This window comes from Phyllostomus discolor, chromosome 12 (genome assembly GCF_004126475.2).
Source record: "Phyllostomus discolor isolate MPI-MPIP mPhyDis1 chromosome 12, mPhyDis1.pri.v3, whole genome shotgun sequence".
NCBI classification, from domain to species: Eukaryota; Metazoa; Chordata; class Mammalia; order Chiroptera; family Phyllostomidae; genus Phyllostomus; species Phyllostomus discolor.
In genome coordinates, this window is record NC_040914.2 from 53,538,160 (window position 1) to 53,564,219 (window position 26,060).

The window sequence follows — 26,060 nt, forward strand, 5'->3', positions numbered from 1 at the left end:
TGACAGGAGGCGGTGCGTCGCGTAGAGTTCGGTAACCGCCGCCGGGGCCTCGAGGCAGCTGCAGCAACTCACGCAGGGGCCTGGCGGGGCAGAAAGGCCGGACTGGCGCGTGGTTAGGCCGCGACCCGGCTGTGGCCTGGGCGGCAAGGCCTCCCAAATGCCGGTTGGGGCTCTGCGGAGCAGAACGGAGGCTGGGCCTGGCCTGCGGGTTGGTTAAGAGGCCGACGGGCCGGCTCAGCGGTGCGGGGTGGATGCGGTGGCGGCAGCGATGGACGCCCTAGAGGAGGAGAGCTTCGCTCTGTCTTCGTAAGTGACACCGTCCGGTCCGGGACAACCTGGCGCCTGGCCTCGGCCTGCGCCCTTTGGAAAGGGTACCCTGGCGAGCTGGGGGACTGTCGAGGCTCCGCCCCAATTCCCGGTGTCAATTCTGACACTGTGGCACCCACCGGCTTCAGGCTCTGGAGGACGAGAGTGCAGGGCGGGTGTCACGCAATGATCAACGCCTCCATCACAGCACCCCTCCCCCACTCCCATCTCCAATCTTTCGTCGTCAGCAAAACGTGGCGGCTTTGAGCTGCCGCGGCCCGACCACGGGTCAGAGAACCCACCACCACCAGGGACTCCTAGTGTAATTACCCCCCGCCCTGGCCAGGGTCTCGCCGGCTCCGGGTTCACGCTCGCAAACTGATAGTGTGGGTTGATAGCGCAAATGCGGTGAGTACAACCCACAGGAAATACATGCGAAGGAGCCTTAAGATGTTCTACGCGACCCTTTCCCCCCGTTATTTCAGATTTTCTCAAAAGTGGAGCCATTACATTCATCTTCAGTGTCGCAATACGTTGTGTTTTATTGTGTTTGGAATTACTAGATTAGACAATAATCATTACAATTGTTGAAGCTGAGTGATAGGAAGTTTATTTTGCTGGGGGGGGGGGTTCCCCTGCATGTTTGAAAATGTCCAAATAAATTTTTTTATACGATTTGAAACAGCAGCTAATCCAAGCGTATTTTCCAGCTCCTCCGCCTCTGACGCAGAGTTCGATGCTGTGGTTGGATATTTAGAGAACATTATCATGGGTAAGCCTCCTCGCCAGTGTGGCGCTGCACGTCAGTTCTTACACCCGAGCTTTTAAGGACACTCACATCAATTTGGAGAGCTAATTTTTTTAAAAGATTTTATTTATTTTAGAGAGGGGGGAAGAGAGGGAAAAAGGGAGAGGAACATCTATATGCGGGAGAAACATTGATCCGCTGCCTCTCACAAGCCCCCAACCAGCCCCCAAACTTGGGGGGAAGGGAACCTGGCCCACTCCTCAAGCATATACCCTGAGGGGCAATCCAGCCAGAATGAGCCAGCGACCTTTCGACCTTTTGCTCTGTGGGAGGATGCCCAACCCACTGAGCCACACTGGTCAGGGCAGAGTTAATTTTTAAAAGAGAGAAAACTTCAAGCTGCATACAATTTTTAATGTAGCACAGTGTAATAGTAAGCCTTAGTGCGTGCACCCCGGTACTCCTTAAAACAACTCATGTCCACAGATCCGGGAGTCAGGGCTTACTCAGAAAATCCAGCACCCAGAAGTTACGGGGCTCTTGGCAAAACTCTAGGAAATCATTGACCTCCTTTATTTCAGAGACCGTGAGCCACGTGGTTTTAACATTTTTATGACAGAAACCGCAGAATCATACCATAGTCATAGCGCACAAGTCCCCGAAGAAATCAAGGTGTCGTACTTTAGCTGGTTCTGCATTTCCTGTCTGTGGGTTCATTTCGGCATCCATAAGTTCCTAAGTAGTAAGCAGTAAGTGGCACTAAAGGTTTAAGACAACTCTGTACGAGACAGAAAAACTTACAGTCTGAGAAAATCTTGTCTATTGACTTCCAAGTTTTCTGAGAATTAGGAAGAGGACACTTCCTTGGTGTTACTAGCAGTATTTCTTAGTCTGGTGTAGTCTGAAAATCACCAGCCCAGTTTCTGTATGTTTGGGTGCAGGGAAGGTCCGTGCCCTCAGCCCTGTAAATACCAACGTTTCACCGTTCAGCTGTGACCCTTAAGCTCTCGTTCCCCGTGGGTCTGGGGATTCGGGGGAGCCTGAGGAATACTTGGAGTTCTGCCCTCTAGGGGTACCCTGTGTGCTCTGGGAAAATGAACCTTCTGTAAGCCCAGCGTGTTTACTCCACCAAAGTCTGTTCAGCTGTTACAGTTTCCTCTTTTCTGACATTTAAGTGTTTGCTGTGAACTAATCTCTTTGCATGAGTTCTCATGTAAATTCCACCTAGCCATCCTGTATAACAGGAACTGTGTGGTCACCCTCGTTTTCCAGGTGAAGAAACTGGAAATTAAGTAATGTGCCCAAGGTCACACAGTGCAAAGTGGCCGAGGTGGTGTTTGAACCCAGGCAGTCTAGCCTCTGTCGGAGGCATTTACTCACTAAACTGTTTTCGCCACCGCTGCTGGATTTGTGTTAGGATAAGAGAACCATGTCGTTCCTTTGGGGAAGAGTAATGTGAGGAAGCTCCTAGCCCACCCTGTATGCCGTGTGTAAGACCGGCTGGGCCTCGGTGGTCATGGCTGCAGGCCGCACAGCAGTGCAAAGGTACTCGGTGCCACCAATCCGGACGCTTAAAATTAGTGCCATCTAATGCTGTGCATATTTCATTATTAAAACAGTAATAAAAAGACTGTATCACTCTGCTAAAATACTGGTGTCCCATCTAACGCTTCCTTGACACACCTTGAGCTTTCTCTCTGCTCGACGCTGGCCACTAAGAAACCACTTCTGACCTACGATTCCCGACGATGTACAGATCGCTATGGTTTCCAGTCTGCACCACAAAGAATCCCTCTCTTCACTGTGCTTCAGATGACGAGTTCCAGTTACTGCAGAGAAACTTCATGGAGAAGCACTACCGGGAGTTCGAAGACACGGAAGAGAATAAACTCACCTACACACCGATTTTTAACGAATATGTAAGTGGACTTCTGTTTCTCTTACCAGAGGTTAGGGTTTTGTTAAAGTGTGAATTTACAGTGAAAAGATGCTGAAATTTGCCCTGACGGGTGTGGCTCAGTTGCTTGGCATTGTCCCGCAAACCAGAATGTCCCTGGTTCGCATCCTGGGCAGAGCGCACGCCTGGGTGGCAGGTTTGGGTCCCCGTCGGGGTGTGTGGGAGAAGCACCCAGTCCGTGTTTCTCTCTCTCTTCCTTCCTCTCTCCTTTCCCCTCTCTAAAAAATAAATAAAATCTTTTTTAAAAAAGGTGCTGAAATTTGCTTAACCTCAAATCTGCCACCAGTACTCTGCCTGGAATTCTAATTAGAATCTGGTTTAGTCCTTCCTCATTTCCTGTTGCTTTGCTCCACACAACTTTTGGGGCTGTTTTTCAAACGTTTGATTTTACCAGCTTCTATTTTAAAAGATGTTTGGCTTTATCACAATCCTGCTTTCAGTTACTGTGCGTGGGGTCACCATACCTCGCCTTTATATACTTTTAACCTTTTGACTTCCACACACTGTGTTTCTCCTTCTAATCCAGTTGGGTAAGGACGACTTAGGTAAAAGTGAAAACCAAGGTGGCAAAACTGAAGCTAGAGTCCAGGAACGTCAGTTCTCGACCCTGGGGTCTGTCCGCTCTGCTGGGGTCTGGGGCTGCCTCCCGGCATGACCTCCCCCGTCCGAGGACGGCCATGAGCCTGCAGGACTCTCTCTCCTTACGCAGAAGCTTGGCAGAGTCGCGCAGGCTTCCCAAGCCAAGCCTCAGCTCACAAGGGCCCTGTGAGCTCCTCTAAGCACAGGCTTCTGTCTGCTCTTTCTGCACGAACTCCCTCTGCCTGGGATGAACGGCCCCTTCACCTCACTCCTTCCTTCCTGCCACGGAGTGGGAGCCCCGCCACTGTCCCTGCCGACCTGAGAACGTCTGTGTTGTTACGTGTAACAACCCCCCAGTGCCTCTCCCTCAGTGGGCCCGGCGAGTCCTCCTCCAGGACGGCAGCCGTGGTTCGGTTCTCTGTGGCACCCCCAGCACTCAACCCGGGGCCTGGTGCACAGAACAGGCTCTTAGTTCGGGCTTTGGGAAAAGAAGTGTGGTGGTCCGACAGAGGCCCCTTCCGCCGTTGCAGATCTCCCTGGTAGAGAAGTACATCGAAGAACAGCTGCTGGAGCGGATTCCGGGGTTCAGCATGGCGGCCTTCACAACGACTTTACAGTGAGTGGGGCCCGGCTCCAAGTTCCACCGTTCTCCACCTCCCTCCTCCTCCCGCCTGAAAAACCGACCCCTCTGGTGTTCCGTGCTCGAACATCAAGGCCGAGCGCTGAGCCCACTGGGCCGTTGGGTCCCGGGTAGGGGGGCCCCGAAACCTTTGAGTGGATCTTGAGGAGACAGTCTGTCCCACCGTTCACACTCGAACCAGCCCCCTCCGTCCCTTGCAGGCACCATAAAGACGAAGTGGCCGGCGACATATTCGACATGCTGCTCACCTTTACCGATTTTCTGGCTTTTAAGGAAATGTTTCTGGACTACAAAGCAGTAAGTCACTTTTTCTTTCTGTTTTGTTGTTACTGAGTCACTCTTGCCCGTTGAGTCAGTCACGCTGATCTGCTTGGAGAGCTCGAAGAGAACCGTCGAACACACCACCTCGGTGCTTCTCCCTGGGAGCCTGGCCAGTGGCAGCTGCTGGGCGTCAGGAGGGTGAGCTGCTGTCCCCCCGGCAGGGACCAGGGACCCTTACTGGGAAATTGCCTTCTCACGTTTTGGTGACACGGGTCCCAGGGACCTCTTAGGGTCCCTAAAAAAATCACAAAGACAAAACTAAAAGGCAGGCCTAATTCCGCCTTGCCTTTCTTATTAAACTGCAGGCTCTTACATGGGAAAAGTAAATGTTTCTCAGTGAAGAGAGGTGCGTTTTTTAAGACTGACCAGGTCCTGTGCTGAGCAAAAGTGCAAATCACCACCCCCCACCCTGAACGCCTCCGCCCCCGGGCCAGGGCTCTGAGCTACACGGGGCGGTTTTCTGTTTCTTGCCTCTTGAGGTTGTTTCTCCCCCCGTGTAGGAAAAAGAAGGCCGGGCACTGGACTTGAGCAGCGGGTTAGTGGTGACGTCACTGTGCAAATCGTCCTGCCTGCCGGCGTCCCAGAACAGCCTGCGCCACTAGCCCCTCCGCTGCCGGCAGGGGGACTGCCCTGGGCCTCGGCGGCCCAGTGGTTTCCTTCCTTCGGCTGCAGGCGGAAGAACAGACCTTAGACCAGCTCTGTCCTGCCACAACTCTTCATTAATGTGACAAGTATTGATGAGTAAAAAAAAAATTTACTTGACCCTCCCAGGACCCGTTTCTTCAGAAAAACCTGTGCTCAGCAACCCTGGTGGTACCCTCCCTAGGTGGACATCTCTCCCGGGGGCCGGAGTCGGGCCTGCCGCAGGTCCGCCCCCAGCACCCGAGCGGGGGCCTTCCCCGCCGTCGGCATGCAGGTCTCAGGCCTTCGCCTCCGTGGGGCTCTCGCTGTGCGGGAGCTTCCCCCTCGGGCTGGACTCAAGCCAGCTGCCCGTCTTGAAGTCCCTGGAGCTGTGTCACAGCGAGCCTCGGCCACAGGAACGAACGAGAGATGTCCTTTGTGTCCTTTACCTGAAAGCTCCATGTTCAAGTCCGTTTCTGGTCTTCCGTGTGCAGTCCCTGTGTCACCGTGTCTTCTGCTGGTCCTGAGGTAGTCCCCCTGTTTCTAGAACTCTCTTCTAAGCATTTTTGAAAACTATTTTTATAGATCAATACTCAGGCTAACCTAGTGGCTATAATCTTGGAGCTTCCACGATTACCCACTTCAAGATCAAAGTATTATATGCGTGTGCTCTTTAGTTGTTAGTCGTTAGCGCGGGGAGAGAGCGTGCGCTCTCTGCGCCGGCGCCCCCGTTCCCCCGGGCGCCAGGGAGCGCGCGCTCCTGCTGGAAGCGGACTGACCGCGGCTGTGCGTCCTCCTCTCCTTCCCCGGAGCATGCTGCGTGCGCGTGCAGGTTAGCTTTGACGTGTTCTGTGTAACGCAATGCATTAGTCTTTTGTTGGGGCGGGGTCTGCAGTTGCTTCTTCCGGTCAAAACTCTTCCTCCCAAGGCTTGGAAGAGTGAACAGTTCAGTTCCCAATGCGCACCTTAGATTTTTCTTTAAGTAAAAATAAAAAGCTGTACTGACCTTCCACTTGGCTGTTCCGGTTTTAAACGATGAGCTATGTACAGACTGTTTTTGTACTGATGTGGCGCTTACTGAATACATCTGCACTGTGAGTAAAATTTGAGGTGTTTTGCAAGAACCATGATTCTAAATGAGCCGTTTCTTTCCTTCACTGTAGCCGCTGCCGTGCCTTTGGCCTCTCTTTGGTCTCTGAAGCCAAAGGCCCCAGAGCCAGCTCTCAAATGCCTCCTCCCCTGGGCTTGCCTTCCCTCGACTTTCCACCAGTGGGCCTGCCCACGCGGGCGGGGCACGCTGGAGGCACTCACCCATCGGTTCCCCTGGTTGAGAAAAGGCAGGTGGACAAGTCTAGAGATGAAATCATGAACAAGGAATGAGGAGAAGGCAAATGGTTCTTTACACCATTTCCCACTCAGAGCGAGAAGCAAGCTTGTTGTAGTTTAGTGTTAGAAGACAGGCTCTCCGACAAGTGAGAAGTCTCTGTCCCAATAGAAACGTGTGTCACCTGCCACCTGGGCTCCGGCCTCGTGGGAGGGGGGAGCCCGGCATCCCGCCCCAGCCCCGGGAGACCGCTGTGTGTGTTCCCATTTCCTTCTCGCTGCAGGGGACTGTCCGCCCAGACCTCTGGGTCAGAGGGTCAGGGAGGCGCTGCCCCGAACCGAAGGGTGTTACCCAACCGAGCGTGTTTACATTTCCACCGAGACGGGCCGTGTGTGAGGGTGTCTGCGACCTGTAAGACTCGCCTGGAATTTGTCTCTCTCAAGCCTCGAGAGAAGATGAACTCTGATGGCTTAATCCTGGCCTGATTCATCATCCTGAGACATTCAAAGGTCAAGGAAATGCTGTTAACATTTACACCAGGGCAACAGACGCGAGCTGGGACGGGCGCAGCCGACACAGCGGCCCCTCCCTCCGTGAAGGAGCCGCGCGCCCACAGTGGTTGGCATCTGGTTACACCAAAGGACCGAGGGGGTGCCCAGAAACGCCTCTGACTCGTCACTCAGAGCGCACTGCTCCATGGCAGCAGGGAGACAAGCTCGGGAGGGCCCCGCCCCCGTTCCCCGTGCTGGCTGCTCATGGGTCAGGCAGGGCCCCTCGTCTCCAAGCGTCACACACGTGCCAGAAGGTGACACGGCAGCAGCATGAAGTTCCACGCGATGATGACCAGACCTGCCGAAACCTAAGACGGCTGAGGGATTCACTGTTACACCGAGACCCTCTGGGAATGAAGGGGGCGCTGTCGAACTTATGCCAGGACACGCGGCAGGAGCCAGACCCCGAGCGTAAGGAAGCGGGCAGGACGCCGTCCAGCCTGTCTTGGGCCGCAGGGGGGGCTGGCACTGCCGAGTGCTGGACATACGGAACCTTCGTAGCCTCTTACCTGCCGCTTCTTGGAGTTCATAAGCGCCCACAACCGTGACTCCACAGCGCCTTTTCAAATACCTTCTTCCATCTTTATTTTTGTAAAAAAACAAAACATAACAAAACACAAAAAACCTGAAAACAACGGTCACCCCCAAGCACGTGACAGCTCACCGAGCGAGGTCCCGACACCGCCCCCCCTCTTCATGTCCCACGCGTCTCATCAGCGGTGTCAGGGGCACAGTCACACTGATGCTCGCTGTTCCCCAAGGGCCTTCGCAAAAAGGCCCTTTGAGACCGGTTTCCATCGTGGAGAAGCTGCTGAAAACCAGTTTGCTTTTAATAGGTGGTATGTCCGAGACACAGGAAGAGAGAGACGGAGCTGTCAGAAACATTTCCCAACAAGCGACCTGTAGGTCTGGGGGAGGGCCGGTCGGAACCGCGTTTCCAGGAGTCAGACGGTCTCCTGACCTTGCTCAGCGCGGCCGGAACAACGGCCGTGATGAGGCCGCACACGTGCTGCTCGTTAGGCTTATTCTACGGTGGGTCGGGGCGGCGGGGCTGAGTCCTCGTTAGTGTGTTTAGTGCTGGTGAGAAAGCTGGGCCCCGCCTTGGACGCCGAGGTCCTCTAAAGACAAAGCAGGGACAGTGAGCCCCGTATCCCCCGTCACCTTCTGCTGAATAAGGGGGAGGGGGAGGAGGAGGTGGAGGAGGTCTCGGCTGCTGGCCTCTTTCCAACCCACGCGCACACCGACAGGCCGAGCCAGAGGGAGGAGGCTGGTTCCCTCGGCATGCCAGCTGAGCCCAAGTCTGACGGTCAGCGAGGAGCAAGTGCAGTCCCTTCTAGGCCGAGCCGCACCGTGACCCGGCCACGGCCTTCAGCCCCCGGGTGGGCCTCAGCCCTGGGTGGTTCAGGCGTAGCCGCCGGCCATCTGGCTGGTGGCTGCGTTGCTGCCCACTCCTCGCCAGGCCTGGAAGCTGAAGAAAGCGCTCACTCCGTAGGCGATCATCACTAAACACGCGAAGAACTGCAAGAGGAGAGAAGACACCAAAGCTCAGCCGTCCGTGACGTGGCGCGGGGAGGGGGGTGGTGACAGTGACACGGGACGGACAGCCTGGGACCGGCACGGTGAGACCTGGGGCCCCTCAGTGAGCCGGGGCCAGCTGCTCTGGCAGCCACACCGACCCCTCCTTAGCCTCCGCCCACTGCTGACCTGACGGTCTATGGGGGGACCATCGACCACCAGGCAGGGTGCGTGGTGAGGGCAACCGGACGACGTGCTAGCCCGAGCAGCTGAGGGGCAGGAGCCACACGAGACTCACCAGGGAGTTTGTTTTTAAAAGGCGACATTCCAGGGCTACCCTAGGAGTTTTCTGGAATCTTTACACGTGGCTGCATTCAGAAGCCCCGTGTCTCGGTCTCAGTGCCCGAGTTCACCGATTTTCAGAACCACCCTCACCAGGAAGATGGCAGAAACCCAAGTCCTGGTCTGGACCCTGCCCTACCCTGGACTTGGCTGAGGCGTGTTACCTCTCCGAGCCTCAGTTTCCCTGCCTGTCAGACGGGCCTGGTGGTCCCTGTCCTGCAAGGCAGCATCTGTGCAGGGCCCCGTGGAGGGGGCTGCACTGACAGCCAAGTTCAACAGTTAACCCCAAACGTCCCTTCCCCCCAGGGTACTTCCCAAGCACTGTGGTTCTTCAGGGCCTTTCTGTTGATCGGGGAAGACGGGGAGTGAGCTCGGCTCCCGGGGGGCCTGCCAAGGTTAGGGGAACTGGGGGGCGGGGGTGGAACAGCCCACTGGCCCTGCCGGCGAAGCGTACTCACCGAGGCGGCCGCACGCTGGTTGTACGGCCGGGTGCCCTTCAGGGACGTCTGCTCGACCGAGGCGGAGCAGGTGATGAAGGCCGTGACGTACAGAACGGCGGCGCCCACGTTAAATACCATCAACTAGGGGGTGGGAGAAGGGAGAAGCGGCTCAGGACGCGAGACTCCCAGTAACTGGGACCTCCCGGTTCCACACGCCTTAGTGGCCAGGACGGGCTGGCGCTGGAGGGTGGGGCTGGAGACACGAGGGCCTCACACATGCTCTGCTCCATGGAGCAGGGCTGGGAAGGCCAAGGCTGAGGGGTGGGGAAACAATGGGAAGGCCGGCAGGGAGGGGTCAGGGGCCACGACACTTGCACCAGGTAGAGCCTGTTCCCCACGGTGAGAGGCCCGCCCAGCCCAGCCCTGAGTAACAAAAGGGCACTCTTCCCCATCCGCTCAAGGCCAAGCCCAGGCCCCCCTCCGGCTGCCACGGCCAGCCTTGGGGCGGGGTTGGGGGGTGGCCTCACCTCCCTCTCTTCCCCCAGTGGGAGGGACCTGTTGACCCTTGGGCCCACCCTGGGCTCAAGGCTGCACCTCAAAACGCTGGGGTCAGGACCCAGCAGGATCCGGAGCCAGACTGGCAGGGAGGACCCCAGCGAGCCGACAGCCAGGCCCGGAGCCAGTCAGTGGTCTTACCAGAGACCACACACCGGCGGCCCTCAGCATGCTGGGCTCCTGGCACAGATTAGTTTTTAAGTTGTCAACAATGTAAAATTAGATTTCACACGAAAGCCTGGAGATCTCATTAAGATCCTTCCTCCATAAAACACCAGAAGATTCGGCACTAGGGGGTGGTTTTCCCACTACCAGCAGCAGCTGGAGACGGGCAGAGGCAGCTCCCTACAGGCCAGGCCAGCCCCCCTGCTGACCCACTTCACACATCCTGCCTGCCCTGGGGTGGGGGGCTTGCAGCCCCCATCCTAGAAAAATCCCACTTGGCCGTCCCAATCCAGCCTTCTGCAGATACACAAGCAAGCCCTCCACCCCTCTCTGCTAGAAGGGTCAGGAGACACAGCCCTGCCCCCACAGCCTGGGACGGGAGTCCCTGCCACAGGCAGCTGGGGCTGGAGACACCTGGGCCCCTCCACCCCCAGAGGCACGGGGCAGGGGGCCGGACCCGAGCCTTGAAGTCAGCCCGCCCCTCCTCACCCCAGGATCTTCCCACCAAGCCCAGCACCCGCTGCCAAGGCCGCCTGGCTCCCGCCAGTGGTGTCAAGACCTAACAAACCCGTTCTGTCCTGAGGATGACTCACGTTTCCTCGGTTTAAAAAGTCATTGAATTCCAAACAATGCTGCCCAGTCCAAGCCCTGCTTGCCTTACAGTCATGTGCCTCTCCCAGCGCAGGGAGCGCCTCAGGCCCCAGCTGCAGGGGCTTTCCGGGTCAGAGAAGGGACTGCAGTGCTTTCTGTGTGCAGCCCTGGTACTTCCTCTGGATGCTTTCAGGCCTGAGGAGGCTGGTCTGGGCAAACCTGGGACGACCCCCCACTCCAGGCTGTGGGGGCTTCACCCTGCAGGTGGCGGGCGGACGGCCCCGCTGGCCCTGCTGCACCAGGGTGCGTCCTGCACGAGCTGGGCCCAGCTGGGGCGTTCCTGCCCAGCCAGTCCGGCCTCCCGAGACCCTCTGCAGCACAGGTTCCAACTCCGACTGCCCCCAAGACAAAAAATGTTTTCAAGACCCTGAATGGCTTCCGATGTCTTTCTCCAACAGCCCCTCACTTCCGCTCCCTTCCCCGGACAGAGTCAAGCCCGTGACCTCCCTGGCTCACACTCCTGGTGCTCAGAAAACCCAGACACCCAGCCACTTCTCATTTCGGGAGGGTGACTCGGTCACAGCTACCCCCCTGCCCCGTGCCCCCGAGGCAGAGGGCTCAGCCTGGAACCATCCCAGGACCCCCGCCCAGACTCACCACCAGCGGCCAGGGCACCCTGTACAACTTCATGTGCAGCTGAAACAGGTAGAGGACGAAGAAGACGATTGTCACCAGCCAGAGGAAGACAGCGACGAACATCACCCAGCCGTAGGCTGGGTACAGGTGGTGCGGGGTGTCGGCAATCAGGGCCCACACCAGCAGCCCCAGCACCTAGAGGGAAGGAACAGACAGGGGCGGAGTCAGCCAGAGCCCCCAGCACTTGGGCTGCAGGCCGCAGAGCAGGGTCCCCCGGCTCCATGCCTTCGGGCTCCCGCACACTTCTGTTTAGCGGAGAAATATCGTTCAGCTCCTCCTGCACAGCACTGCGTACCGAGCCCTTGCCCGGTAGCTCCCGTTCCGGGTCTCGGTGGAGATGTGGTATGTTCCAGGTGCCCCACTCCTCCGACCTGGATTCCAGAACCTCTCTGGTGCTCGTGTGCCCCCCTGCCCCAGCACCCACCCCCGGACCAGTGTTCTCTTTCTTTCCCCAGCCTGGGAGCTCCCCCGGGGCCGGACTGCCTCTCTCATGGCTGCCTCCAGGCACCCAGTCCAGGACCTGGGCGCTGCCAAGGGCTTCCTAAAAGCTGCTGAAAGAAAGATGAAGTCACTAGCACAGCTGAGGGACAGACTCCCAGAGGCGGGAAAGCCAACAACCTATGTGTGTCCTCTGGGGAAGAGACGCCTGGCACCGCCAACCCTGTCCATCCCACCTGCTCTGACTCTCCTAATTGCCCCTGTACACAGGTGTTACCAATCCCGCCTTGCAGGTGAAACTGGAACTCAAGAGAAGCCAAGCTGTCTGTCCCCCATTCCCACGTGACGGCGTGGGCCCTCACATCCTGGCAGATGAACGTGTAGCTGCTAACAGCATGGACTCCAGAGGCAACTGCCTGGTTTAAAATGCCCCTCCCCTCACCAGCCAAGCGACCCTGTGCCCGCGTCACAGGGCTGCGTTAGGGACCAGGAGGAGTTCACAGAGTCGATTGAGTGTGATGAAGCGTTTGCTTTTATGTTCCCAGCGGGTCTGCAGTGCCCGCCCCAGCCCTCCAGGCCACAGGGGCGTCTGCACAGCCCTCGAGGGGCTTCCTGGGGGAACACGGCGCGGTGGGCCCAGTGCAGGGCCAGCTCTGAGGCAGGGAGCTCAGGGGCTGCTCACGAGGGGCTCCTCACGTGTGGCTGCCCTGGCTCCCTTGCCCTCCCTCCTCCACGGGGACATTCTCTGGAGTCCCCGGCCAGCGAGGCATGACTCGGGCCGGCCACTGAGGGGAGGGAGGGGCTACCGTGGGGCTTTGGAAAAAGGCTCCAGGGCGGATGAACACCCCCAGGAAGAGCACTCACTGTCCAAGCGTGAGGTACTACCGCTCACGTGACCTTGTCACCGCCCAAGATGAGCCAACTATCAGATCACAGAAAAGCCGCTCAGGAGCGAGACCACCTCTGGCTGCTGGTTTGGGGGGACACAACGTCCCCCTGGTTACTCACACCAGCTGACGGGCTGTGGCGAGCTCCTGGAGCAGACACGAGAGAGCTGGCACGCACCCCAGGGCCCACACCTCAGAGGACAGCCAGAGCCGGGCACCTGCCAGGCACCCCACCCGAAGCACCCCGCCCAAAGACCCGAAGAGGATTTCTGTAGAGATCCCCCGGCCTGCGGGGTCAGGCCAAGAAAGACCTTAGCCAAGTGGCCCAGGACTCCAGCAGCCCCTCTGGCTACCTTTCTCTCTCCTCTCCCTGCCCCTCCCCTGCAAGAGGCTGGGGAAGGCATGGCTTCTCTTCCTGCACCCCTTGGGAAGGGGGCACGGAGCCCTGGGTGTCTACTAGAATGCAGGCCCCGCGAGGAATCCTGGCTTGTTCATTGCTGGGTCTCCAGTGCCCAGCATGTAGTACCTGCTCAATACACGCGTGCTCCGGAGCAGATGGGCCTCCGTCTCCCTCATCTGCAATGGGGTGGGCACCCCCCCCACCGCGTGGGTGCTGTGTGCTAGGAGAGGAAGCAGGTGTGAACTGGTGAATCTGCCTGCCTGACCAGCACACACAGGCTGGCGGTGGCCTGGGTGGGGGGGGCCCACTTTGCAGGTGAGGCAGGTGGCCCAGGGCGCAGAGCCTTGCCAGCTGTCCCATAAGCTGGGGACAGAGCCCTTATCAATAAAGACCAAGAGCCAGGGACATTAGGAGAGCCAGGGGGTCTCAGCAGAGAGCCCCTCCCACTCCTTTGCCCCCATCCTTATGATGCCCCGCCTGAAACAGACTCTCATGAAGCAACATGTCCTAGACCCTCCCAGGTGACAACTGGGCAGGGCAGGGACAAATGATTCTATTCTCTCTTAATGTGGGCTCCTTCTGGGCCCATGCTATGGGGTTGCCGGGCTCCAGCGATCTGAAAAAAAGTCATACAACTCGGTGAACTGAAAACTAAGAAAAGACCAGCTCAGGTTTACACGAATGCACACCTATCAGTTACAGGCGTTAATGCCCATAGGCACAGTCACCACCGGCACACAGGCCCCCAGCTCTGGGCCTCGCCTCGGGCAAGCTCCTCCCCTTTGATGTCATGGTTCCCCCACAGCGCCCCCATCAGTCGGTACTATTTACGACCGCATCTCCCAAACAGCTCCGAGGGAAATGTGCTGGGGTTACTCACGGTCGGTCACCCATGGGTAAAGGGCAGGGCAGGACTTGAACCCCAATCTGTCCTCCTGGGGAACCCGGGCCCCTAAGAGTTCCTTAGTGATGTGTACAAAACGAGGACACTTCAGCTGGTGGCGCCGAGGGCCAGGCCCGCCGGCACCCAGGCTCCCCCCACACCCGCCCTGCCCTCCCACCCAGCCCTGGTTTCCAGATGAAGGAGCGCAGCCTCCGGGAGATGGAGCTGCTGGGCTGGCAGAGGGAATTTCTCGTTTTCCTTCTGGCCTCACTGCTCTGGCCCCGGGCCCAGGGCGCCACCTCGGTTTCTGCCCTAGAACAGGGAAGGTCCATTCCTCCCTCCGAACCAGACTGACCGGCTCCTCCCCACCCCCACCCCTCCTCTCCTCTGTCCCAGCCCTGAGAATCCAAAGGGGGCGCCCCCACCCAGGGCTCCAAGGAGACTCCAGTCGAAAATGCAGGCCCCCCTTTTTTTCTGAAAACGTCAAGATTTCGGGTTAGGAATGTTCTGTTTAAACGAGGACTGTCAAAAAACCCCACACACACCCATATATGCCCCAGGACCTTTGTGCCTCCAAAGGAATGTCTAAATTGGCTAACAGAGGGATTTTTGTTACAATCACCTGCGGGATCAGAGCGGCGAGAGATTCGGCACAAACACCGGACCAGGAGGCATTCCATGGGCAGCGTGGGCCCCACGCCAGGGACGGGTGTCCTTAGGACAGGGAAACCGGGCACCGAGACACACACGGAGACGCCACGTGAGCGCAGAGGCAGGGAGCGGAGGGATATGACTCCAAACCCAGGGACGCCGAGGGCTGCTGGCGGCCGCCGCCAGCTGGGAGAGAGGCATGCGACAGGTCCTCCTTCGGGACCCGCAGCGGGAGCCGGCCCTACGGACACCTTGATCTCGGACTCCCGGCCTCCGGAACTGGGAGAGAACACATTTCCGTTGTCTTCACGCCCCCTCCCCTTTGGGGGACTTTCATTATGGCAGCCCCGGCCTGGGACCACGCAGCTTCCTCAGCTACTCTGCGGCTGCCACCTGCAGGTCCCTGGGCACGCTGCTGGCCCGCTCTGCCTCAGTGTCCTGTCGTCACAGTGTGCCGACCTCATGGGGTGGCCCTGAGCTGTGCCCGAAGGCCTGCACAGGAGGGGGCAAACGCAGGTTTGGCAGGGTCACAGCTGTTCGCCTGGAAAAGGACGTGCAGGTGATGAGTGTGACCGCAGCTTTATTAAATTCAAGAGCGTCCCAGGGCGCCTGTCAACCTACTATTGCCCACCCCACGTGTAAGGTGCTCAGACCAGCACCCAGCATAGACTTGACACTCAGTGCGTGTTTTACCTCCATGATCGCTCTCAGAGGTGCGTGGGGGCAGGGCGAGGTTTCCAGTTCATTCTCAGTGTCTAGTGCCCTTGGGTCTCCCAGTGTGCACACCTCCTAAGGGTGTGAAGGGGGGGCGGGGCAGATATTTACTGTATCTAAACTTAAGCACCAGGCGCCGTGCCTGGAAGATAAGGGCCCTCCGCCAAGGTGGGTCCCACCCATCTGTCAGATAAGGCAGATGGACTTCTCCGAAGGGGAGGCCCCGGAAGTCCACCCAGCCCAAGCGCACCATGCTGCACTCCTGACCCTCACAGGCTGGGGGCCCCTGGGCAGAACGCGTTACCCCTTTAGACCTCAGTCTCCCCCTCTGTGCAATGGGACCTCTCAGTGTTCCCCTCCGTGCAGTGTTCTCCAAGGCAGCCAGAACACCTAACTTTTCAAGAGGCACCAGGAATCTGACTTCCTCTGTGAAATCCTCAGCTGTTTAAACACTGAAAATGAAACCAAATGTTTTAGAAAAGTGCAGGGGCCAGGCCCTGCCCGTCAGCCCCAAGGACTTCCTCTCCCCACTGCACCATCTGGGAAACTGAGGCACAGGCCAATGACGTGAACCCTCTCCAGGGGTTCCCCCTCCCAGGGCCACATCTGGACATCTGAGGACACTCAGAACTTGGCTGGCCAGGCCCCGCCTCCACCCCCGCCCTGGCCCTTCTCCCTATAGTGAAAGGGACTTTATGGGGACAAAAAGCCACCTATTGTGTCACGGGAGACAAAGGCACAGGGGACAGAGGCTCCAGGCACCCAAGCTGGACACAACAACTCCGCACGCCGCCCCCTCCCTGTGCAGAGGGTCAGGCTGCTCGGAATTCCCGCGCTGCGGACTCAGGATGTTAGAGTCACAGCGAGAGCAGGCTCTGAACTCCACAGGGCCGACCGCAGGGCCTGGGGGGGCATCCTGCCACTCGAGCCTCGCTTTGCTTATCTGAAAAGAGGGTGTGAGTTACTCCCTCGAGTAAACCACGTCCTTCAGTCACTGAGCAAACTCTGGAGGCCACCCTGTGCCCGTGCCCGGGGTGGCAGGGAGCCAGCGGCCAAGGTCCCCGCCCCCTGCAGCTTCCAGTGTCAGCCGTCACAGGGAAGGGGGTCATGTGGGTCACCTGCAAGGCTTCCCAAAGACGGCCTTCGTCACATGGCCTGTTATTCCTGAGTCCCAGGATTCAGAGCTGGAATTTGGAAATTCACAGAGATGGAAGAGGTTCCTACACAGCCTTCCCGGCCACCCCCAGAGGTGGTCCGGCCCTCCACACACCCTGCAGGTGAAGGAGCCCAGTGTCACTACTGTTCCTTCGTGGCCTCCCTCAGGACTCGAGAAACGTCTCCCCAACAAGAAGCTCAAACAGTCTCTTCTGTGGGTGGGGCTGGAAACCAAGCAGGCCCCACCCACACAAGGCCCCAGGGGTGAGAAGGGGGGGGCCTTGCGTCACATCCCCAAGGCCTCCCCTGGCTCCCAGAGCAAGTGGCAGTGCTCCTCGATGAGGTTCTAGAAACTTAACCCTCACCCAGCGGCCCTCCTCCTCTCCCTCCCCCAGCCCCTCAGGAGTCTCTGGGCCCACCCCGCCTACCTGCAGCTCCAGACCCAGACAAGCCACACACAGCCTTTCCAGGAAGGCCTTGGCGCCCCTGTAAAGGCCCAGGTCACGTCCAAGCCCAGCCCCCGCCTCCCTCACCCCACCATGCCCATCAGTGCATCCCTCCCTGGGCCTTCCTCCCTGAGCCTGACCCTCTCTCTGGACAGCACTAGGACCATTTTACAGCCGAGGAAGCCAAGGCACTTGGAAGATGGGGACCTGCCGGGGGAGTGCCGTGACCCAGCAGGTGCGGGAGCTGGGAGGACAGACCTCCGAATCCCAGGGTGGAAGGACACTCCCCTGGAGACTAATTGGTTTGGCGGGAGCACGGAGGCCCTGGAGGCCAGAACACAGAGGGGCAGGGGCTGACCTCGAACTCTGGGCGGAGGTGTTCTCAGTACCCCAGGCAGACTCCCATCAGCCCTCCGGAGACAGCTGGCTGATGCGGAACCTTGTCAGCACTCTGAGAGACCTGCCCTCGGCCTGCTGGGGAACTGGGGTGCGGGGTGCTGATGTGAGAATCTTCTCTGTTCCCCAACTTCTTCCTGAGACCCTGGCTGTAGCCCTGACTGTGGCACAAATGCTCCGGGAGACCTTGAGTAAGGTGAGCCCATCTTAACTTCAAGGAGGTCGGGTGACCCCCTCTGCCAACTTCACACAGAGTGGCAGGTTATCTGGTGTGTGACAACCTCCCCTCCCCCCCACCGCCCCCAGGAAAGCCCAGATCTGTTGCCTAGCAGGTCATCCGCTGGGCCCTGCCTGAACTTTGGCACTTGCCCTCCTGCCCTCCCCTCTCTGTGGGACCCTGGTACCACCCTGGCCTCTCCCCCTTGGGCAAACAGGAGGGACCAACCCAGCCCAACAGCAAGGACCTGTGAGTACCCAGGGTGGGGCTTACTGGGTTTCCCAGAAAACAGCCCTCCGCCCCCAGTCAGGTTCCTGTTCACCGTGGGGACCAGGGCAGGACCCCCGCAGTTCCCCAGACCACCTCTGAGCAGGACATCGGGACCTGGTCCTCCCTGAATCCTGCCAAACGACTCACCAGCTAACAAGGGGGGACCAACACCAGGCCCTGCCAGGCGCCCAGAAACAGCGGCTGGCCATCGCATGCAGACAGCTCCACAGCCCTTAACACCACCACCACCAGCCTCCGTTGTGGGGCCGTGGGCCTCACCCTCTTTCCACAGCAGATGGCTAAGAGAACAGCCCAAGGCCACCCAGCCAGCACCACCGAATTCGGGACTGTGGCTTGCTGCTGTGTGACCCTGGGAAACAGCCTCCCCCTCTCTGGGCCTGATGGACCTTCATGGGCCACCTTCCTAGCTTGTGCAGTGCCTACAAACTACCTGCACTATCTTCTACTCGATGCTCATTTACTTGAAAGATGTTTTGGTAACTTTATTTATTTTTGAAATACGTAATGCACATAGCACGGTGGATAACATGTGATACATCTCCCTTCCCCAGGGGCGGCCAACAGTGGTTTCTCACGTGCCTCTCCAAAACCTGTGTAACGCACATGCACACGCGTCAGATAAGACAGGTGCATGTGCATTTAGTCTGTGGGCCTCTCCCCCATCTGAGTGACAGTGACCTCCGCGCACAGTTTACCCGCTTTCCTTCAGTTAACCGTACATACAGCCTGGAGACTGCCCATCGTCACACATGGAGCTGTCCTCCTGTTTTCTTTGCGTGCTAACGTCATCTTTTCACCGCTGCACACGTGTATCATTATTATTTAACCAGTCCTCACTGGCGAATGTATACACATCACACAAATGAGGCCATTATTTTAAAAGGAAACTTTTAAGTCACAAAACAGGTGGGGAACCTGCATTGTCTGCCACAATAGAAGCTGATTGTAACATTAAGTACCACAAACATGTAACAACGTCACCGCATCCTAGACAGACGCAGTTGTCTGCCAGGGTCCAGAGCACCCTACTTTTAAGAGGGGAGGGGGAATGGGAAAGCATTAAAGGTGCCTTAGCGCCAGCCTGAGGCTGTCCCCTCTGGTAGTCTGTCAGGAGTATGACCGACTGTGGGTGATGCGACACTCTCCCAGTTCCACACAGAACTGCTTTATTGCCTCCGAGTGAAGGAGTCCGAACTCTGAACCAAGTTCCAGAAGCCAGAAGGAAAGAAAGAAGTTCAGCACCATAAAAACAAAACCCTGTGAGGCAAAAAACACTGTGAGCAAAGTAAAAACAACCTAGGAAACCAAACCAGGAAAACTGGCAAATCCTGGAGAGCTGGTGGCAACTGGTGAGACACAGACCGCCAGCTCAGCCGACGGGGGAGGACCACACACAGACGAGGAAAGACAAACGGCTCTTCAACATAATTGAAAAAGGTCAGCCTCGCTCGTAAGAGAACCACAGAATAACGCTACAGTGACCCGCCATGTCGCCTGCCAGACTGGGCCACATGGCAAGGCCATGGGGACGGGCACTCTAGGAGGTACCCTGGGGGCTGGGTGGGACCCCTATGGGGGCACTAGACAATCTCTATCAAAGTCACAAACACACACACCCAAGCCAGCGGTCCACCTCGGGGAACGTACTGCGCAGGCGCTGTTAGCGGCTCATGCAACAGCAGGAGGGAACCCCAAGTGTCCATCAACGCAGGGGCAGGCCTCCCCAGAGTCACACCGCAGCCGCGCAAGGGGCCCCTACAAAAGCCAGCACACCCCACGCACTGACACCAACGGACTGCCAGACACGTTTCTAAGTGAAAGGGCGCGGAAGGACATGGACGGACTATATCTCTTGGGTGAAATGGAGGGGTGGGAATCTACAGCCGCTTTTGCACAGACCTCCTTAAAGACACATCGGGGCCCCCGCCAGGTAGCTCAGTTGGTGAAAGCATCGTCCCGATACGCCAAGGTTGCAGGTTTGATCCTGGGTCAGGGCGCGTCCAAGAATCAACTAATATATTTATTAATATAATAAATAAGTGGAACAACAAATCAGTGTTTCTCTCCCTCCTTTCTCTCTCTAAAATCAATAAATAAAACTTCGAAGGAAAAAAAAAAAAACGGTGCCTGGGAAACGAGGAAGAGTTTCGACTGTAACCGAAAGGGACGGATTTTTCCCCACTGTGCTCTGTCCCACTCCACTGGACTCCCGAGCGTTGTAAATATATTACTTATTAAAGAAACTAGGTAAATAAAGGATCAGGGAAAGGACACACACGGGGCGATGTGCGCTGACACAGAACATCCTCAGTGGACCCCCGAGGGGGAGAAAGCGTGGCGGGGCACACGCACACGGGGCCCCCCTCCGTGTTTTTTGAGTGAGGACAGGGGTCCTGTGTGGAAATGCCTCCCCACTGGCCCTGGGACACCACACGCGAGGGTGGCCGCCCCGCAGGCCTGGTCAGGGACCAGAAAGACTGTATTTCCACCGACAACTCTTGGTCCCGTTTGAAGGTTTTGCGATAGGGCAGTCATTTGTTTTTTCAAACAATAAAATAATTTTCCGATAGGTCCATCAATAGCGAAATGGCTAAATAAGAGGGGGCTACCCTGACACTGTGGGGTACCCCGCAAGAGTGAGCGGGAGGGAGACAGCTCTGCACGGCATGAAGGGTCTGCTGGCGCACTGGGCGAGAGAAAAGCAACTTCCTGAACAAAGAATACAGAATAAAACCATCAATGTTGTCTTTTTAACGGGCAGGATAAAGAACTGCAAACACCCCAAAATGGTGGTCCCCTTGGGGAGGGGGGTTGGTGATCCAAGAATAACTTCAGCCTCATCTGTACAGGTTTTTATTTTTTAAGGAGAATGTGTTCTTATATTTATTACAGGTTAATTCCAAACAGTCAACACCCTCGCCGCAGCGGCGAGAGGGGAGGTGGGCGGGGCTAACAATACGAAGCCCTGCTTTGCTCAGTGTTGGAGGAAGCGCCCTGCGAACGCAGGGCCTGGAGTGCTGCGCTCAGGACGCGGAACCCACAGATCTCAGAGGTAAGGGGAGCCCTGGGAGACCCCGGCACGGCGGTGCATTGCAACCAACCTCTGCTGACGCCTCTCAGACCTGAGCAACCTCGTCTCGGCAGCCTCTTCTTGGAGGTCAGAATTGACCTTCAGGCCCCGCCCTGCCCTCCTACCTGGAGAGGAACTGGCCTGCCCGCTGGGGAGGAAGGCATAGCCAGGATCACCAGGAGGAAGAACTTTCTAAAACGCCCAAGTGCACCAGGATGGAGCAGGCCCCCTTGAGAGGGACTGAGCTCCCTGACCCTAGAAGCATTCAAGCTCATGTTGAGCATGCACCAAAGGGCCTCTGGTGGCAAGCATAAGGACCCTAGGATTCTATGACCCTGTGAATCCTAAGTGCCTTCCATTCCAATGCACTCGGCGCCAAGCCCTTTGCAGGCATTATCTTCCATGGTCCTCACACCCCCACCATTTTACAGACAAGGCAACTGAGGCCCTGGGAAATCAGGGAACTCTCCCAAGATCACACAGCCAGGAAGGGGCAGAGGCAGGATTTGAATCCAAGGCTCTCTCCTTCCAGGCCTGTGCTCCCACCAACACTCTCAGCATCACCACGCTGGATCACTGTGATCCCATGCAGGCGAAGCCTCTGATCCACTTACTCACCTGCAAACTGGGAATGGTGTAGCAACCCCCGATCCCAGGAGGCAGGAGGAAGGCTAGACGGTGCCCCAAGCACAACGGCTCTATTAGCATTCAGCTTCTCCACCCTGGGCCTCGAGGGTGCTCCTGCATGAGCTCTGGTCAGTTCCGATCCTCCTTAGTGCTGCCTCCTTCCATGTAACCCAGCCCTCCAGAGCCCACAGCTGTCGGGAAGCCCTCCTGAGTGGCCCTGGCTCCTGATGGTCTCCCTTCCTGAAGTCCCTCCCCTTCCCCATCCCCCAAAACCAAACCCAAACCAAACAAAACAAATACACAACGAAAAAACAATAAAAACAGGAAGCATGGCTAAAGTCAGGCTCTGCATGCCCAGATCCCAGTGCCAACCCCAGCTCTGCCACCGCAGCCCATGACCCTGGGCAAGTAAGTTTCTCACCCCCTCTGAGCCTGTTCCTGCATCAGTTTTCTCCCCAGGACTTGGCGGAGGGTTTAAAATATAAGAAACATATGTTCATGGCAGCCATTCTGTACTTACCCTATAAAGGCTTTGGGATGAGCTGTAAGCACGAATTAATAACTACACCCTCCACAACCTTCCCACACCCCCTGGCCACCCAAAGATCTGCAGCATCGGACCTCCACGTTTTTATAACCAAAAGAGTTGCCTCTAGGTCAAATTTGCCTACTGCTTTTATTAAGATGCTAGCTGCATAAATTCGTGTTTTCCTTTTTGCCCAGGCTGCTAGGAAGCTCAACAAAAGAGTAACAGCCTTAAACCTCCTTCAAATTGCTGTTACAATGATCTCTTTTTAGCTTTCTTTAAGTCAATTGCCCTCACCCCCACACCCCTACACACACCAACAACTTTAGAAAATGTATTCTTCTGTCTCATGTGGCTCAAAAATCGTAATCCGTCTAGTGTTTTTTTTTTTGGAACTAGGTGATGTTGGGTTGGGGGGTGATAAATCAGTGAACATTGAGGTTGGTTCCTCAGGGCACATTTAACACCAAGCAAAGAGCCCATCTTCTGCACCCCTCTCCTGTCAGCACGTTGGACCGTTGGACTGCCTCACCAGGTCCTGGGGGACGGAGAGGTCTGGAAGCTTTAACTCTCAGCTTCCCACGTCCCCCCTCCTGTCTGCAGCCCCCTTCCCTCGGCACCAGACCCTGGGCCTGGTGAGAGCTTAGCAGAATGTGCTTGTGAAGAACACGGGCCATGGAGCCCCGGCCAGGTGGCTCAGTTGGTTAGAGCGTTCTCTCCCGATGTGCCAAGGATGCGGGTTCGATCCCCAGTACATTAAATCAATGCAGTACATAAGGGGAAGAAATCAACTCCTTGCCTGTCTGTCCCTCCCTCCTTCTCTCTCCCCCCTAGGTGGGGGAGCACAGGCCAGAGAAGTCAGACCTCTTCAGACTCCTCAGGGCCCCTGCTCCCTACGGAGAACTAGCCTCTGAGCCCCAGCTTCCTCACCCCTAAAAGGGGAATATAGGAGGGTGCACAAAGCCTTTGACAAAGGGCCTGGACCCCAGTGGGTTCCCAGAAGATGGTGGTACCCGCTGAGTGAACCCCCGTGTCTCAGACCGAGTTGGAACTGCCCGTTGCCAGAGAAACAGCTCGGAAGGCAGCTTCTCCCAGATGCAGATAAGGTGCAGGTGGTCTGTGCTATGATGGGAGACCCTCACCCTCCGGGCCCCACAAGCCCTGCCATGGAGGACAGAGGAAGACCACCTCGGTCCCAGCTGGTTCCTGGGAGTCTGGAGACTGAAGTGCCAATCTCCACTACTGGACTACGTTCTAGCCGGACCTCAGTGTCCGCATCTGTGTGATGGGACCCAACGGTGCAGGACAGAAACCCAGGCCTCCTCTGGAGGAAGCTCCCTAGGTCCTGGGGGGGGGGGGGGCACAGCAGGGTGCTCCTCTTATTCCAAATTCCTCTAATTCCACTTATTCCAACTCCTTGTTCAAATGCAAATGGAGGGGTGCCCAGCTCCTGTCTACCAGGAGCAAACCTCAGGGAATCCATGGACCGCCTCGGCCCTCAGCCCAGCAGAGACCATCTGCTGGTCCCAGACCCTGAAGGCTGCCCATGAACACGGTCACCATCTCTCCGGCCACCCCAGAAACAAGTGCTTCGATTCCAGTCTCACCAGCCTGTGGGCTACTGCCCCCAACCTCCTTTCTGCTTTCAGTCCCCAAGCCTTGGCTCACAGGATACCCTGCCCTTTGTAACTTTTTTAAATGTTTATTTATTACTTTTAGAGAGAGAGAGAAAGGGAGAGGAAGGGGTGGGGAGAAAGAGAGAGTGGGAAACCTCGATTTGTTGTTCCACTTATTCATGCACTCATTGGTTGATTCCTGTGTGTGCCCAGACCGGGGTTGGAACCTGCAACCCTAAAGGCAAAGGTGCTCTAACCTACTGGGCTACTGGGCTATCGGGCTGGGCAGGCCAGGCACCCTGAGCCACCAACGCCCTTTCCCTACTAGGCCTCGGATTTCAGTGAAGTCCCTGCTCCAAAGCCACCTCTCCTCCCTGAGAATTCCTGGACTCAGAACTGACCTCCTTCTCCTCTACCCTTGCACGCCCCAGGGCCCTGGGCTGCCTTCCTGCTCGCTGCTGCGCCTTATCTACCACCCAGAGCCTAGCACTTGCCTCGCTGCAGATTTAAGTTCGTGCCTAACCACACACCTCGCCTCCCTCCGCCACCCCTCCCCCATCTCCAAAACAACTCCAGGAGAAGAATTAAAAATGTAGATTTCTGGACTGCACTTCCTGAGATTCAAATTCCAATTCCACATTTTTTCCGGGGGTGGGGCCCAAGACTCTATCTTTTAAACAAACACTTTCAGGAGAATCTGAGGCTGGGGTATAAGAGGCAGGGGGCGGGCGGCGGGGGGTTGATGGGGGGGGGACGGTGCGGCTCACAAGCAGAGAATTGAGAAACTCATAAATAGAGACAGCATTGACTCAGGAGGCAGAGGGACGCCAAAAGGGAGATTTGTTCTCAGGGCACCCCCACCCCCTTCCAGACTGAGTCCTGCATCCTAGCTAGGACCCAGCAGTGGGGGCAGGGCGGGAGAGGCCCTAAAGGAAAAGGGATCCTGGCCCACCTCCGAATCCCCCCAGTCCTCTGAAAATGGCCAAGGTCTTCGGCTGGGGGGACAGCTTCCCACAGAGCCAGCCACCCAGCTCCCTGACTCGCACGACAGGGAACTCGACGCCCCCAGGCCCGTAATGAGTGTGCGGGGAGGGAGAGGAGTGCTCCCATCCGTCGGTCAGCAGCTAGGTCGTCAGAGGGTCCGAACACAGAGAAGTCTTACCCCTGGCTTCCCACGAGTCACTCCCCCCCACCCCCCACCAGCGCTGGGCGCGGTGTCTCGGTCCGCTAGGCCGGCCAAACCGGCTGGAACCCGGCGGGTCACCCGGGGGAAGCCAGAAGGGCCCGGCTTCTGTGCCGGGTTCCATAGGGCCCAGCCTAAGTGCATGGACTGGATCGGATGTGCCCTCTGGATTAGACCAGGAGTGTTCTGGGGTGCAGCCCACGGGGAGCGCCAGCCGAGACTGGACTTCGATTTCAGCTGAGTCCTCTGGAGGGGTGGGGCATCGTCTTTGCAAAGACAGAGACCGAGTCCTCCACAGTGACAGGGACTTATGGGAGCGCTTCTGAGGGTGGCCTCTGGTGACCACCTGGGGGGCTATTGGGGCGATGGAGTGGGAACTCGGAACAGGGGTGCCGGGTGCGTGTGCTCGCAGGGACGGCAACGGGGACTTTAGGGGTGAGAGGGATCTCGGGGGGCATCGGCCCTACGGGTAGGAACGGCGTGTGGGGGCCCGTGTGATCCTGGGTTGGTGGTGTATAGGGTGCTGAGGAGGGCCTCCCGGAGCCCCGATCCCCCCCGGGGCCCCGCGCGCGCGCGCGCTCACCAGTTGCAGCAGCATGAGCGCGCCGAGGATGGAGCGCACGAAGCCCAGGTCCGGGCGCAGCGCCGAGACCGACACGCCAGCGCCCTGCGCGGGGCTGCTGGTCCGCGTGCTCACTTTAGACGGGAACTCGGCCATCGCGGCTTCGTCGCCTCCGGGAGGTCGCTCCTGCAGCCGTCGCCGCCCCTCCCGCGGTGGGCACCGGCTCCTGCGCGCGGCTCCTTCCCGGGAACCCGGCTCCAGCCGCCGCTCCCCAAGGGCTCGGAGAGGAGGGATCCAGGAGCAGCCAGGTGCAGCCAGGGCCCCAGCCCCGCCCTCGCCGCGGGACCCTCCCCTTTAACCCTTTGCTCGCCGCTGGCAGCTCCAGCCTGAGGACAAATGAAGTCGCGTCTGTCTACTTCATAGACGGAAAAACCGAGGCCGCCTCAGTGAGACGGCTCCCCAGAACCAGCCCTGATGGCTGCGCGTTTCCGTCCCGGGGAAGGCCGCGTGCTGGGAATTTACAGCGCTGCTCCACGCCCTCCTAGCCGGTGCCAGCTACCGGCTCCCTCCTAGGTGTCGCTGAGGCGCTGGCGCCCTTTGGCCAGCCCTTGAGCCTCTCTTTGCTCTCCTTAAAGCGGGATCGGCAT

General features: G+C 57.8%; 2 protein-coding genes across 2 annotated transcripts; one reads left to right on the top strand and one right to left on the bottom strand.

The window, feature by feature from the left end:
• Window position 1: 1 nt before the first annotated feature.
• Window positions 2-6,296, top strand: LOC114488211 (ADP ribosylation factor like GTPase 2 binding protein). The gene is made up of 6 exons (XM_028501887.2): window positions 2-306; window positions 1,017-1,078; window positions 2,867-2,973; window positions 4,121-4,206; window positions 4,431-4,527; window positions 5,052-6,296. The coding sequence occupies exons 1-6, from the start codon at window positions 269-271 to the stop codon at window positions 5,151-5,153; spliced, it is 492 nt and encodes a 163-aa protein (XP_028357688.1). The 5' UTR covers window positions 2-268; the 3' UTR covers window positions 5,154-6,296.
• Window positions 6,297-7,629: 1,333 nt separating this feature from the next.
• Window positions 7,630-25,731, bottom strand: LOC114488276 (plasmolipin). The gene is made up of 4 exons (XM_028501979.2): window positions 25,435-25,731; window positions 11,313-11,486; window positions 9,363-9,485; window positions 7,630-8,565 (listed from the first exon to the last, which is right to left on the bottom strand). Exons 1-4 carry the CDS (start codon window positions 25,567-25,569, stop codon window positions 8,449-8,451), a joined length of 549 nt encoding a protein of 182 aa, XP_028357780.1. The 5' UTR covers window positions 25,570-25,731; the 3' UTR covers window positions 7,630-8,448.
• Window positions 25,732-26,060: the final 329 nt, after the last annotated feature.

Coding starts and splice junctions, on each gene's coding strand:
- LOC114488211 (XM_028501887.2), top strand. CDS start 269: ATGGACGCCCTAGAGGAGGAGAGCTTCGCTCTGTCTTC. Junction 4,207..4,430: donor GCCTTCACAACGACTTTACA/GTGAGTGGGGCC, acceptor CGTCCCTTGCAG/GCACCATAAAGACGAAGTGG. Junction 4,528..5,051: donor TGTTTCTGGACTACAAAGCA/GTAAGTCACTTT, acceptor CCCCCCGTGTAG/GAAAAAGAAGGCCGGGCACT.
- LOC114488276 (XM_028501979.2), bottom strand. CDS start 25,569: ATGGCCGAGTTCCCGTCTAAAGTGAGCACGCGGACCAGCAGCCCCGCG. Junction 11,487..25,434: donor CGCTCATGCTGCTGCAACTG/GTGAGCGCGCGC, acceptor CCTTCCCTCTAG/GTGCTGGGGCTGCTGGTGTG. Junction 8,566..9,362: donor ACCAGCGTGCGGCCGCCTCG/GTGAGTACGCTT, acceptor CTCCTCTTGCAG/TTCTTCGCGTGTTTAGTGAT.